This window comes from Ammospiza nelsoni, chromosome 1 (assembly GCF_027579445.1).
Source record: "Ammospiza nelsoni isolate bAmmNel1 chromosome 1, bAmmNel1.pri, whole genome shotgun sequence".
Classification (NCBI taxonomy): Eukaryota; Metazoa; Chordata; class Aves; order Passeriformes; family Passerellidae; genus Ammospiza; species Ammospiza nelsoni.
The window spans coordinates 107,021,652-107,035,712 of record NC_080633.1 but is presented as its reverse complement, the minus strand read 5'-3'; the positions used below and the strand labels follow the sequence as shown (position 1 = coordinate 107,035,712).

Below are 14,061 nucleotides of genomic sequence, written 5' to 3'. Positions count from 1 at the left end.
TGCCCACCCCGGCTCGCGGGCGGCCGCTTCCTGTTTACACTCCCCTCGCGCGTGACGCGGGGCGCTCCCGCCTTAAAGGCGCAGCGGCCCTGGAGAGGGAACAGGGACTGGGAGCTATGCTGGAGATATCAGGATCAGCATCAAGGAGCGCTGCTGGGAGAGAGCGGGAGAGGGATTTGTCTGGCACTCCTGAACGCCAGTGTATGAGGGGTTATCAGTGAGCTTAGCAAAGGGAGACAGAGACCCGAGAAGCTGCAACATCTGCTTCAGGCAAGGCGTGGATGCTGGCGAAAAGAAAGACGTGGGATGAGCATAGCGTTACAGTGCAGGACCGCATTGCAAATATTTAGGAGGGCACGTATTAGAGGAGGGAAATAAGGGAATTAAGGTGCTGGGATATGCTCTGACTCACGTATCAGGGCACTGCTCTAGCTGGGAGGATTTATTCTGCTTTTAAAAGCAAAGTTAATGGACTTTAAAATGTCAGGCAAGCAAACCCACTGTCTTTCTCAACCAAGCATGGAGGCCACAGCAGCAGACAGGGGCTTTTGGCCCAGTCTTATTATAATGATCTTAAAACCAACAAACCTAAAACAAACCCAAAACTTTTATGTGGAGAAAAAAAGGAAACAACTGCTTCTGAGATCTGCCTGTATTTGTCCACAATTACTGCTTCATCACTGTCACTATTGATCCTGCTCCTTGGCCGGAAACTGCTTTTTAGTGTTGAAAAATAGTTCAGGAAAAATATTAATGAAGCATTATTGAAGTCAAAGTCTGGCTTGGTCCTCAGCATTTATGCTGAGCATATATTTTAGTTTGGACAACAAAACAGCAATGGGATTTTTTTTGTTGATGCACTGGCTAATGTCTTAGCTCACTAGCTGTAAGCCCTACATTATGATCTAGAAATTGTGTGAGAATATCAACTATGTATCTAGAAATTGTGTGAGAATATCAGCTATTCCTTATTGGTTTAGAAAGGAAAATTTAAAAAGAGGGAGGAAAAAAAGATTAAGATCATAACAATTTTAAAAATTTCAGATTAAAATGGTAGCACAGTTTAGTATGGGAGAAATAGAAATTTAAGTACCAGATATTAATACAGTATCATGAAACAACTAATGGATGACTTGTGACCCAGTCAGTCCACCTGCACTAATTTCACATCAGATACTAAAGATATTTCACATAAAGATACTAAAGTCACAACTAAGAATTATAATGAGCTGTTTGTTCTGCAGAACCCTCCTGCATCACCAAACCATTCTGTTAACTGGAGATGACCAGTATATCCAAAGCATTTGAAGTACCTTAAAGTTTACAATTTTTTAGAGTAACAAAATTTATTGCTTTTTAGCCAGAAGTTTAGTTAATCCAGGGTGAAAGTTTAAGAAATTCTACTGACATTTACCCTTTTCTACTTCTCTAAAAACCAGCATGGACTTCCTCCAACTGCAATAGAAACTGAGGTATCTTTGAGAGGAAATCAGCAGTCAAGTAAATAACACATACAACTTGTAACTCATCTGATAGTAATAAACCTTAATGCCCAATTTCAAAACTAAGATTCTAATTGCCCAATAATAATCCTGGAACTTTTTATTTCAAAGGAGTCCAGGAAAATGCTTCTTTTAGCAAATTCTTGTTTTCAGCTACTTGGAAACTTGGAAACATGCCCAGGTGTCTTAAAATCTCAAAGCAAATTCCTGAGCCAATTTTACTGCTGGAAGTGAAAATACATTAATATATAAGATATATTATATAATGTATAATAGATGGTATATATGTGGGCCCAGTAGCTTTCAATTAGACTCAAGAAAAATTGCTTCATTTATTTGGGGCGTGTTTGGTTTTCTTAAGCCTGTGCTAGACAGATTTCAGCAAGAAATTAAAAATTACAGTAACAAGGGAGGCTTTGGTCCAAGCACAGAGATACAAGCAGGGACCTGTTTCAAATAGCTCAAAAAACACCCTCCTTACTTCCTCTTATTTCTGCCTTCCTCTCTCTTCATGCAAATAGCTGTAGCAATCAAAAACTTCCTTGTACAAGAACATTTTAAGGCATTAGCAACTGTTCTATCTTCCCCCCCCCCCCCCCCCCAACAAATGTTAAGAATATAAAACTAGTTATAAGCCAAGAACAGGACTATCTTTAAAAAAAAAAAAAAGCCTTGTCCTCTGAAGGAGATCTGGATATCTTTGTCAACAGCAGCTTGTAGTCTTCCTAAAGAGGTTAGCACTTCCCTTGCAGTACCTAGTCTGTCCTTTTCCTGACACCATTATTTTGGGAAACTATTTCACTGAGAAATTCAGAACAGACTTAAGGATCTGAAAGATACAAGCTCCTTTATTTCAGAAGTAAGGAGTAAATCCAAGATACTTGTCTGATTTAGAAAAAGGAAGAGGATCCAAGTGTTGGGATGAATCTGGCAAAACCAAGGTTGTTTACTGTTCGTGTAGTACCCACCCAAAGACTCATTTTTATATTGTTGTAAGGAATTTGTGTGGTCCTACCCCCTAAGACTGCTCTAGTGAAGCACCAAAGATCAATGAAGGCCTCTGTGATGCAAAGAACTATGCAAGAATACCACCACAAGATCTTAAATTTTTACTTCACCACCAGTTTTCCAACAAAAAGAGATTAAAAAGTCACTTTCACAGCACACTGTGAGGTCACGTAGCATCGCTATATTCTGCTTGATAAAGAGCAGCATCAGAAACTACAAACCAGAAATCAGTTAAAAAGAAGTTGATTAGAATTCCTTAATTCCAAACTATCCCACCACATCAGTTCATCTTTAAATGCGTTTTTTGGAGAGAAACATCAGTAGATTTTTAGAAGATGCTCACAAAAAAAAAAAAAAAAAAAAAGACTGACATTAAGAATAAACAGACTGTGGAAACCAGTATCAGTTATCATTATTTCTAAACAAAGCTTTTTTTTTCTTACAGGTGCAAAAAGAATACTTATATTTGTCTGTGATTATCTTTAGGGTAAGAATATTTGATGCTCCAAACAGATATTTTAAGTATAGACAGGATTATTATAGTTTTGGTTTTGGCTTACACCAAGTTCTTGGAACCATTTGCATATTAAGAGTGAAGCTACCTGAACTGACTCTTTATTATACATCATTGACTCAAGATTTCCTGGCATGTCACCAAAGAAGTCCTCTGCTGGTTGGATTTCAAATATGTTTCCCATATAATACCCAAAAGTATTTACAGAGATTATTAAAACCACATTCCCTGTATTTCAAATGAAAAAGTCCAGACTTCTGCATTTATAAATATATTACTTTGCTAAATTAAAATTTTCATATGATTGCAGTGCATAGTTTGCCTTTTCATTTTGCCCTTGGTGGAGATGGATGAATAACAATGTCCATAAACAACGTTTCATTAGTTTTCCAAGCTGCATTAGGAAAAAAAAAGAGAGGGACTCTTCTAGTGTGCTTTCCAACTAGATATTTGAGACAATATAGATGATTTTAAAATTATTTTTTTTAGACTAAAAGATATGTAAGCTCTGAATCATGCAAAATATGACCATCTGAGCTACATTAGTCTAATGTAACTGGGCAATTGGTGAAGTTGTCAGTCTGTTCAAAGTGGTAGTGACAGTCCATTGTCACAGTGCCAGCCTGATGTGTGGGACAAGTTAAAAAAAAAAAAGCAAACCACTGAGGCATCACCATATGCTTGCTGTGTTTTCCATTTTGGTATTCCCAGCCAACCACTCTCTTGACATTGGCAGTTGACATTTACCACTGCACCAACGTAGTTAGAAGCAGTAAATTTGTGTTTTGTTTCGTCAGCAGCTACAAACTCAGTGCTATTCATCATATATAGGTGGGTCTCCATCACTAGAAAATGTTGACAGTTTCTTTCCATGATTCTGCACGTGATCTTCATTCATCTTCTCCAAAGCTTCAATCTAGAGAGGCAAAAATAAAACCATGCTGAAATCATAAAACCATACCAGCAGCAGAAGGCTTCTAAAGAGCATTAAAAAGTAGCTTTTGAGGCCAGAGCAGGTATGTAAAATGTTGCTATTTCAAAGATTCAGTCCCATGTAACAGCTCAAATACAGCCAGGTATATCTTGAAATATCTGTTCTCAACAAGTTACTAAAATGAGCAGCACTCCTTTACAGTTTGAAGCTACAGAACTAAAATGCACCAGAGAGGACTGGGTGATTTCTTAAGACTTCAGCTGTATTCCTCAAAGTACAGAAGTGTGCCTTTCTCCAATGACACAGAGATTGTGGAACTGTGGCACTGTGTTGCCTTTATCTCTTTCTTACTTTGACCACCTGCCCCAGGAGTCACCTATTTACCAGTTCCCACCTCTTCCATGCTGGTGTAGCACAAACCTGCAATGTCATTAGTAGCTAGGGAGAGTAGAATTGTCACATTGCCCTTACTTTAAGTAGAAAATATGGAATATTTGACAAGTAGTTTTTTTAAAATCTGATATCAGGACACAGGCCTTGAGCAGTTACAGCCAAATGTTGAAAACTAAAAGGCAACAAGCGACCAAAGATTCCCAAGTCCATATTTACATTAGCATGATTTTAAGCTTCAAAATTAAAAATGCCTGCCTAAACTTTAATTTCAAATAAATTGGCATCTAAACCATGAAAAATTAGCAGTAGAATAATTACTATTTTTAACCCAACTTTCTTTTTGTTCTACAACCTTTAATATGTGTAAGGCAAGACAACAGCTCTTAAACTAAAGCAGATCACTAGATTTGCCTTAATGCTGAAATGAAGCAACTATATTCAACATGAAGTCTTTTCTGCCTGGGAGCAGGGGGATCAGGAAAGGGGGTGGAGAGTCTGTCAATCTGAGCTTCTGGAAATGGTTGTACTAGGTTGAATACTCAAGGTTTAAAAAAAAGAGATTCAGAATGACTGCTGAAATTTTACTCACAGCAATCACACAAACTAAATCTGGAAAGTTAAGGTAATGGCTACCATAGCTAACCAAATTTAAATTGTTAGACAGAGAAAGCCATACCTCTGCTTGGAAGTCTACTTCATTGTCAGCTGTAATATTTAAACCTGAGACAGCGTTGAAGAGTTCCCGCTCATTAAGTGCTTCTGCCACGCCTCCTTTCTGGAAGAACTAGTCAATGTAAAGAGCACACATTAAACACTTTACTACATAGAACAAAATATTCCTTTGACTTTCCCCAGTTACTACATTTACCCAAAATTACATTTTTGTTGTTGCTGACCCACAGATAAACGTAACTGAAGGAAGCTTTCACTTCTAGTGGTATAATTTTACTTTTCCACATTTTTGTCACTTTCAGAGAAGGACACTATCAGCATGGAAAATGTGCAAGAGTAATCTTCTACATATCTAAGATATCTTGTATCTTAGAAAGCATGCAGCATAACAGAAGATTGTCAGACAAAGAGGTCTTACCTGTGAAACATTCCTACAGTCTCTGAACAAAAACTCAAGTCCATGAGGATGGGTTGGCTCCACAGACTGACTGACATCAATGAGCCAGACCTGTGGTCACAGAGAAATAGCAATTTGCTTTGTATTAGTGTTTCACAGTAGATTAAACTTTTCCCCCCCAAATTAAGAACAAACTCACCTTCCCATCATGCCAAAGCATGTTGTATTCACTCAGATCTGCATGGACCAGGTTGCACTCCCTATACAACTGCTGCATCATCTGCAAGGAACCAAATTAATGAAGGAAGTATGCTATACTCCAAATAAATACTGCTAGCGTGACTTAAAAAAAAAAAAAAACACCAAAACAACACCAACCTTTCCCTAATCACCCACATAATTTACATACTTTTTACCCAAATCTTCAATACACTTCCATCCAGGGAATTGCAGTTTTGGCAAAATGCCAGCAAACGAAGCTTTTATCACTGAGCTTAGCTTTGGCAAAGTCAGAAGAACTACTCTGGTAAACTCAAGTCAGCTCTGCCAAGCTGTCCAAGTGCAGGAGACAGATAAGCATATTCTCTCCTCTCATTTTCACTCCTATCACATGGGAAGAAAGTCTCACAGTTGTAGAGACTGAGTCCTAACCAGTACACAAATTCACTTAAGACACAGCTGTGTTGCTCACTGGTGTCATTCATTTGAGACCTAGACCACTCCTGTTGCCAAGCTGTGAGGCTGGTTGCCTGGTTGGTTTTTTTAATATCTATAACATAATGAGTAGACAGTTAGCAGCTGGTGTGTTTGAACCAAGCAGATAATAGGAAATTAAAGCATCCACCATGCTATGTTCTAATTAATTCTCCAGTTTCTAGGTTTGCTGAAAAGGGGGCGGGCAATCCACTGAAGAGTGCTTAAGCACTGTAAATTAAGTGTTTGGTAAGCCCAGAAAGACTTCAGAGAATTTTCTAAACCACATACTGCTTCTGTAAAAGGAGGACTACTTACTCACAATTCCTCTGCTGTTAAGCATCTGTTTGTCATCAAATTCCAGTATGTTTTCCACTCAGATTAAATTTAAATGTATTTTTAAGTGCATACTGTCTTACTGATTCTAAGTCACATATTAAACAGCAGCAAAATAAGACTTTGGACTTTGTATCTTGACAATTATGTAAGCATCCTGAAAAGTAAATATGTGCTCATCTGTCCTTACAGTTATTCCCTTAAAAGAAAATACAACCCAGAACTGGAGGAGAAATCAGCATCATCTTACATTAAGAATCTGGTAGTAGGCCTTTTTCATATCTTCACTACTAAGTGTTACATCCTTTAGTTTAGGAGCTGGGACTTGATCCTGGCCAATGAAAGACATAACCAAGACGTGCTTCTTAAGGATAACCACTTGAGGACAAGGAATTCCTGCATTTTGCATTCTGTGGGTCAGAAAATAGATACTGATTAAGAAAAACAGAACAAAATCTTCAAAGCTCCCAAAGTTCTAGTTTCCACTGTCTCATTTGCAATCTGAGAGCTGTGAGAAGAAACCGATCCAGAGTAAACAAAGTCTTTGAAAGAATTAAAAACTGAATAATTATATATATTGTACAGTATTTTACACAGGAAAATTCAGATTCTGAAGTTATAAGTTAATCTAAAAATGCTCACTAAATATTAATCACTTTTGCAACTAGAACCTGTTAACTTCATGAGCCTGTAAATTCTGCTGCAAAATCACTGAGATGCTGACACAGCTTATTAAACTGTAAAAAAACCCAGGAGCTTATTCAATCTGTGCCAGGTTGTACATTTTTTTGACCTAAAAGTTAAATACCCAGACATAGAGTATCTTCCTGAAACAGAGAACAGGAAACTGACAGGCATTTGGCAACTACACTTCCTTTTTCTTTCTTTACCTTGTTAAGTTATGCATTTCTTTCTCAGCCCACATACGAATAATTTTTCGTGGATTCAATTTACTGAAGCGGTCTTTAAACCTGTAGTCATCCTTAATGTATTTGTCACGGTTCTTGAATTCATTAAGAGTTGTTTTAAACACTTTGATGGCACATTCTGGAGGAATAACTTTATCTTCATTTGCACTGCTCATGGAAAAAGACAAATATATAACAAAGTTAACTATTCACATATTTACAAGCAAATGCATGGGTTTGGGTTTTTATATATTGCCACATACAGCTGTTTTTAATATAAGAGAGAATCTAATTTTCTTTCACATTTAGAAGCCAGCTTAAACTTATAACAATTCTGTGATTGAACTTACATTTGAATGTTTGGGTTTTGGCATTTTGATTATAAGTTGCTTATCAAACAGATTACCTCTCCTAATTTGTTAAGGCACATCTCCCCAGTTCCAAATTTCTCCCTGACATCTCTAAATACATTACCTGTAGTTGAGTTTTATTAGTTCTTTCTCAAACATCACTGGTTTAAAGTCAGTTAAACACAATGCAGTTGCCATAATGCACTCTAATCCTTCCAGTATGGCAGGAAGGATTCAAGAAATGAGCAGTATCCCAACACTATTCTCAAGATAACCTCAAAGTAACAAACAGCACCTCCACTAAGCTGAAAATATAGAGCTGGCAATAGAGCAATCTCTATGGAAAGACAACCTCCAGGTAGCCCAAAATCCTTTTGACAGCTCTGTGGTCTGGGGCAGGTCAGTGGAAAGAGTCTCTCAAAAACCTCAAGATTTCTTTTTTATAAAAAGAGTACATATTTTTCCACAGAAAAGCATGGCGAATTTATCCTCATTCATTAACAGCCTCCAAGGAGGAAAGTGGGGATTCTTTTACTTTATGGTTGGTATCATTTGGTTTTCAGATTTTATTATTACCCGCCTATACACAAATACAGCCATTAAGTCTCAGAAATAAAAAAGGTGCAGATGTTTAAATATTTTTGTGTTTTCTGCTTTTTAAATCATCTCTTGTACTTAAAGCTATCATCAGTAACAAACAATATACTCACTTTCCTCCATAGGCATGAAAAACAACAGATTCCTTTCCTGTGCTGATGCAGCCTGTGATGGTCTCCAGCATCCCAGAATTGACCATCTTGTACAGAAGTAAACGTGTTTTAGGATCCACTGCTTTCTCCTACAAGAGATGAATAAGATTAATAGGCAAGACATGAATACTCAATTCAATAAAGCAATTCTTTGCTTTATCATGAGTTTAGAATATTTATATATCACAAGAACTCAACTAAATGGAAATAATAATATATTAATAAAATTTCTCTCAACTAACAGATGGGAGAAAAAAAAAGCCAAACCAAAATAAACATCTGAAGCAAAGCAAATCTGTCCAGGACTGATTTAATGATTTAATACTCTTAGTTTCCCATCAGCTGTGCAGCATATAGAATATTTTACTAATTGCACATAGACTGTGGCTCAACAGCACTTTCTACAGTGTTTTCAAGAAGCCTTTACAAATCATTAATCATAATATCCCAAGTATTATATTTCTTTGATATAAGTAACAATAAAGCAAAGCAAAACACACAAATTTGAAGAAGTCCACATCAGGAATTACCAGAGCCCTACTTCAAACTGACCCATCCAGTCTACCAAGTAAACTCCTAAATTATTAGGTCAGGAGGTCACCTCATCCTCTTGAAACTTGTTATGAAGACAGATATTTAGAGCCATATGGTTCAACTGCAGAGGATTAGTCCTCTGGACGTTTCTATAAATAACTTCCAGGCAGTTTATTCAACATAGGTGATTGAGATACAAGTTTAGAAAGACAAAGAGAAAAAAACAGTAGCTGCTTGCTCTTACTTCAACATGGTTCTCACAGTAATGCAGCTCAAACAGCCTTTTTCTAGAAGGAGCTAGCTAATTTCCTTCAACAATGTTAGCATAATGTTGCTTAGCTGTTTTACTAAAAATGGAATGTTGCAAGAAGTTACCCAGCAGAGTTTAGCTATTCCACAAGATAAGGAGTAGTTATGAAAAACATACAGCAGTGGAGTGCTCCTTCTTCTCATGGAGCCTTGCACTTCGACGTTCCTCAGAGTATGCATGTTGTTTTAAGGCATTGAAGACTTGATTTGACAGCTTTAAGTCCATCCCAATTCCATCCCCAACTTGGAATTCAGGTGCAAACTACAAGCAGAAATAATAGGAATTTAAGCATTGTTACTAGCAGATGCCAAAAGCTGGCACAAACAGAAATTTCTCATTCTGATTTGGAAAAACTCATGATAGATTTGGACCTATGTGAAACCCACTTTTTTAACATAATGACAACATTGCACAAACACACTGCTTTAAACTCAGAACTCAAAGTTCTGCCCAAAGTGATATGAGATTACCTAACATCCTGCAAAAAACAGCACTTGCAGCATTTCCTTATTTACAGAAGTTGCACCAGTTACCTTAAAAACAATGAAAGGTATGTACTAAAGATAAACAGACTGAAAAGCTGTAAGTCAAACAATTGACTGAAAATAAGTTACTCGGCTTATCAGACAAAATTAATTAGAAGAAGGATTACACAACATCTATCGTTTTCAAAAATAGCTTTTGTGTTTTATTAGTTTGTGTGCCAGACTTGCTGATAGTTTTGTTTTCCCCAAACAGTTCTGTGCAAATTCTTGAATTGCTCAATAACAAACCACTTTTAAACAGAAAACTCACAAAACTCAAACTACCAATGACAGTAACCAATAAAGCAAAGACTGCACTGCTTTCATGCAACAGGGAAAAAAGAAAAGTCAGCATCCTACCCAGCAGCACTGGTGGACAAGCATTAGTTCTTTGGCTGAACTGCAGCATTCCAGTTTTACACAAATTAAGTTTCCCTAAGTTTTCACTTACATTTTCCATGCGAGCAGTGTTTTTTCTTCCACATACCACTTCATCATGTTTTGTAGTAATGTCTTTTCCTTTTCCTATGAAACCCCTTCTTGGTGTAGTAGTAGGTTTATCTGCCAGCAGTGAGAAAAAGAAACCAAACTTTACATCTAAACAAACATAACCAATGCTCATAGAAGTCCCACAATATCTGCAAAAGTAATATAATTTTATTTATAAAACAGAATAAATCACTCCAGTTGTATGATCTTAATAGAGTCTTCCCCTATCCTAAGCAGGACAGCTTCATTTGGCTATGTTACAACTTACTTCTCTGTCTTCTCTGGGGTGTCAGACACATTTCTGGCATGCTATGACAGGAGTATTCGATATTATATGCAAATTACATGTAATCACATCATCCAAATGTAGATGACAGATGAGCACAATACTTCCCACAATACTTCCCATGTACACTGGTTATTTTGCCAGATTCAGCCAATATACTGGCAGACAGAAGCCTGAAGTTATCCACCCAACCTCCTGCTGACACCTCCCATTGAGGTGACCTGATTTTAAATGTACCTAGTGTCTCTCCTCATATTAAAACAAGACCTAATTTAACTCTGTCATACTCTCAGGTCTATTGGCTGAAGAAATTGTATTGTTTAAAGCTGCACATACCTGCTCTGTATGGATCATGACGGGTATCCTGCCAATCAACCTCATCCTCTGAGCTGTCACTGTCATAGGGATGCACCTTCCGATAATTTTCAAAGGATATGGAGACTTGAGAAAAAAAACAAATATGCATGTCTGTGATTATCAGGAATTTGCTACTTCCTCATAGCTCTGCCAATTTAAGCTAAGTGCCAAGAATAGCTCCACAGCAAAAATACTCCTTCTGATGAAGGTACCTTTGCTATCTCCATTGATCTTCTTCTCTTCACGCCGAAGCTGTGCATCGTATTCCCTGTCAAATTCCATCTGCAGCATCTGAGCTAGCATTAGATCACTAGAAGTGTCAATATTTTCTCCTGTAATAAATGGTCCTTCAGCAGCACTACAGAAGATGAAAACAGGAATTTTTAAAAACTTAAACACAGCAATCTAAGCAGAAAACTGCTTTATACCACTTTCCCACTCTATACAACAGACTTCATGCAGAGCTGACAGAAAGGAATGGATCTCAGCTGTCTGCCTCCTCTCCAAGCCAACACTAAATATTAATAGATCATTACTTCATTTCTCTTTGCTACTTATTTACAATGCAAATTTTACTTAAATTTTTGCTTGTTTACCATTTAGCAAGAAGCATTAAGCTCTATTTTTAAGATGTCCTAGAGGAAAAAAAAAAAAAGAAGGCATACAGGTGTATGCATGTGTATACCTATTTATATGTTTAAAATATCCCAAATAGTGTTGCTTTTTCTGCTTCACAGGAAAGATAGCCAAAATTTGCACAATTTTGGAACCAGTAAGCTCTTGGCCTTTGTTTAGAACTTTCAGGTAGTGGGAGGACACAGGTGATACACCTGGTGGTTCTCAAAATAACATTGTACACTGTTGACAAGAGTTCCTAAAAGGGTAGAAAAAACCCATTTCTGACATTTCTCTAAATATAGCTTACAGACTGTGTTAACACCCCCAGAAAACGCAAAGAAAACATCAATAAGGAAGGAAGAGCAACAGAGAAGAGAATCTAAGGAAGACTTTTAGCTGGGGAAGCCATCTTCACTGAAGATGATCAGAGGAAGCAGAATTAGGGGCAACAGGCAAATCATTTACTATATTGCTATGCATTGAACATGTTGTAAGAAAATGCCCAAGAGACAGAAGATGGCATCACAGCTATGCAGAGCACTAATCCAGGACTTAAACTTACGCAACCACTTCAGGAAAAGCAGCATTTTCTTCTTCCAGCTGCAATTCTTTTGCCAGCTGTTCACTCATGACATCAGCAAGAGAACATGATATTGATGTTGTGCTAGGGGCTCCCCACGGACACTGTAAATAAACATTTTATTCAAGTCAGCAAGACTTGTGCAGTGGCAACACAACAATCAGGATAATTAGCAATCGCTGGCTCCAAAATAAGCTCATGTAATCTTGTAAGGGCTCTTCTACAGATACTCGGGGAACTACTCAAAGAGTAGTTTCATAAACTCAATAGAGAGAACGCGGGTTGAAGGGAAAAACGTCAGTGTCGGTACCCTCTGGAGACAGGGGTACAGCTTCCCCAGGAGGTCTGCATACAAGCAGACACACAACCTAGGTAAAACTTCTCTTGGAATAACCCAACAGCAGCAGCTTACGCCCACCTTCCTGCCCCGCTCCTGGAGCCCTGAAAGGTCAGCCATGGTAAAACACGCAATCTCAAAACCGCACAGGGACACAGCACCTGGCTCGGGGAGGCGGGGCTGGGGAACGCCGAGCCAGGCAAGCCGGGACTCGCTGCCTACCGCCGGGATAACCGAGCTCGCTCTCTCCAACACCCTCGGAGGGAAGCGGCTCAGTTATCAGGCTGTCACAACAGCTCTCACCACCAAGGAGATAATTGCCGGTAGCAGCAAACCGCGCTCGCGTCGTTCAACCGAGTGACAGCCACCCTGGTGGCGCTGGCACCACTTCGCAGCGCCCTCTCCACGGCCTCGGTGCTTCTCCTCCTGCTCCTCCGGCTCCCCGGAGCCGGGACAGGGTCGGGCGCGGCCCCGCGGGCCGGCACAGCGCTCACCTTGCTCTGCCAGGCGGGGCCCGGCCCGGCGTCGGGCGCGGCGGCAGCGACTCCCACCGAGTCCATAGGGCACGCAGGGGCGGGCGGCGGCAGCAGCGAGCTCTCTCCGCGGGGCAGCAACGCTCCGACTGCGAAACCTTCCGGGTCCTCCGCGCTTCCCCGCGGCCGTCGGGCGGCCCATTGGCCGGGGCTGAGCCGCCTTTCCGGTGATGTCACCGGGCCGGCCGCGGCCGCACCGGCGGCGTGCGGAGCGCGGAGGCGGAACCTGCCGGCGGAGCCTCCGCCCGGCCGGCCCTACCCACCCGGGGGCTGAGGGACAGAGGGGGGACTGAGCCGGGCTGGTGGTAACGCGAAAGGGAGAAATTATATAGCTAACGTTTGTTTTTTATCTCGGGAAGTAACCAAGGGAACGGTGGGAGGGAAAAAAGCCCAACAAATCAAACAATAAGCCAGGCAAAACAAATAGATGAAATGGAGTGCAGAGAAGGGCAACGGAGCTGGTGAAGGGTCTGGAGCACAAGTCCGATGGAGAGCGGCTGAGGGGGCTGGGGGTGTTTAACCTGGAGAAAAGGAGGCTCAGGAATGACCTTACCGCTCTCTACAACCACTGAAAGAAGGCTGGAGCCAGCTGGGGGTCGGCCTCTTCTCCCAGGCAACAAGCAACAGGACCAGAGAACACAGCCTCAAGCTGCGCCAGGGGAGGTTTAGATTGGACATTAGGAAGAGTTTCTTCACAGAAGGGGTGATTAGATTGGAGTGAACTGCCCAGGGGAGTGATGGAGTCATCATTTATGGAGGTGTTTAAGGAAAGACTGCATGTGGCACTCAGTGCCATGATCTAGTCTGCTTGGTGTTTGGTCATAGATTGGACTCAGTCTCAGAGGTCTTTTCCAACCTAACCTATTCTGTGAAATGAAATATTTGGCATTTGTTTTTATTACAAGAAGTAACTGAAGGAACACAAAAAATTACAACAAATTAACCACAGTATAAGCAAACAAATTAATTTTATCCCAGTCCTGTAAGCCACTGTAGATATAAGTTGAAATACTTTGTATGTGACTTGCTGCCTTTTA

General features: G+C 39.8%; 1 protein-coding gene across 1 annotated transcript; it reads right to left on the bottom strand.

Annotated features, from left to right (window-relative positions):
- Positions 1-2,588: 2,588 nt before the first annotated feature.
- Positions 2,589-13,201, bottom strand: RIOK3 (RIO kinase 3). The gene is made up of 13 exons (XM_059474653.1): positions 12,986-13,201; positions 12,137-12,258; positions 11,169-11,314; positions 10,936-11,040; positions 10,276-10,385; positions 9,418-9,561; positions 8,418-8,545; positions 7,340-7,525; positions 6,700-6,859; positions 5,620-5,700; positions 5,442-5,531; positions 5,028-5,135; positions 2,589-3,940 (listed from the first exon to the last, which is right to left on the bottom strand). The coding sequence occupies exons 1-13, from the start codon at positions 13,049-13,051 to the stop codon at positions 3,839-3,841; spliced, it is 1,548 nt and encodes a 515-aa protein (XP_059330636.1). The 5' UTR covers positions 13,052-13,201; the 3' UTR covers positions 2,589-3,838.
- Positions 13,202-14,061: the final 860 nt, after the last annotated feature.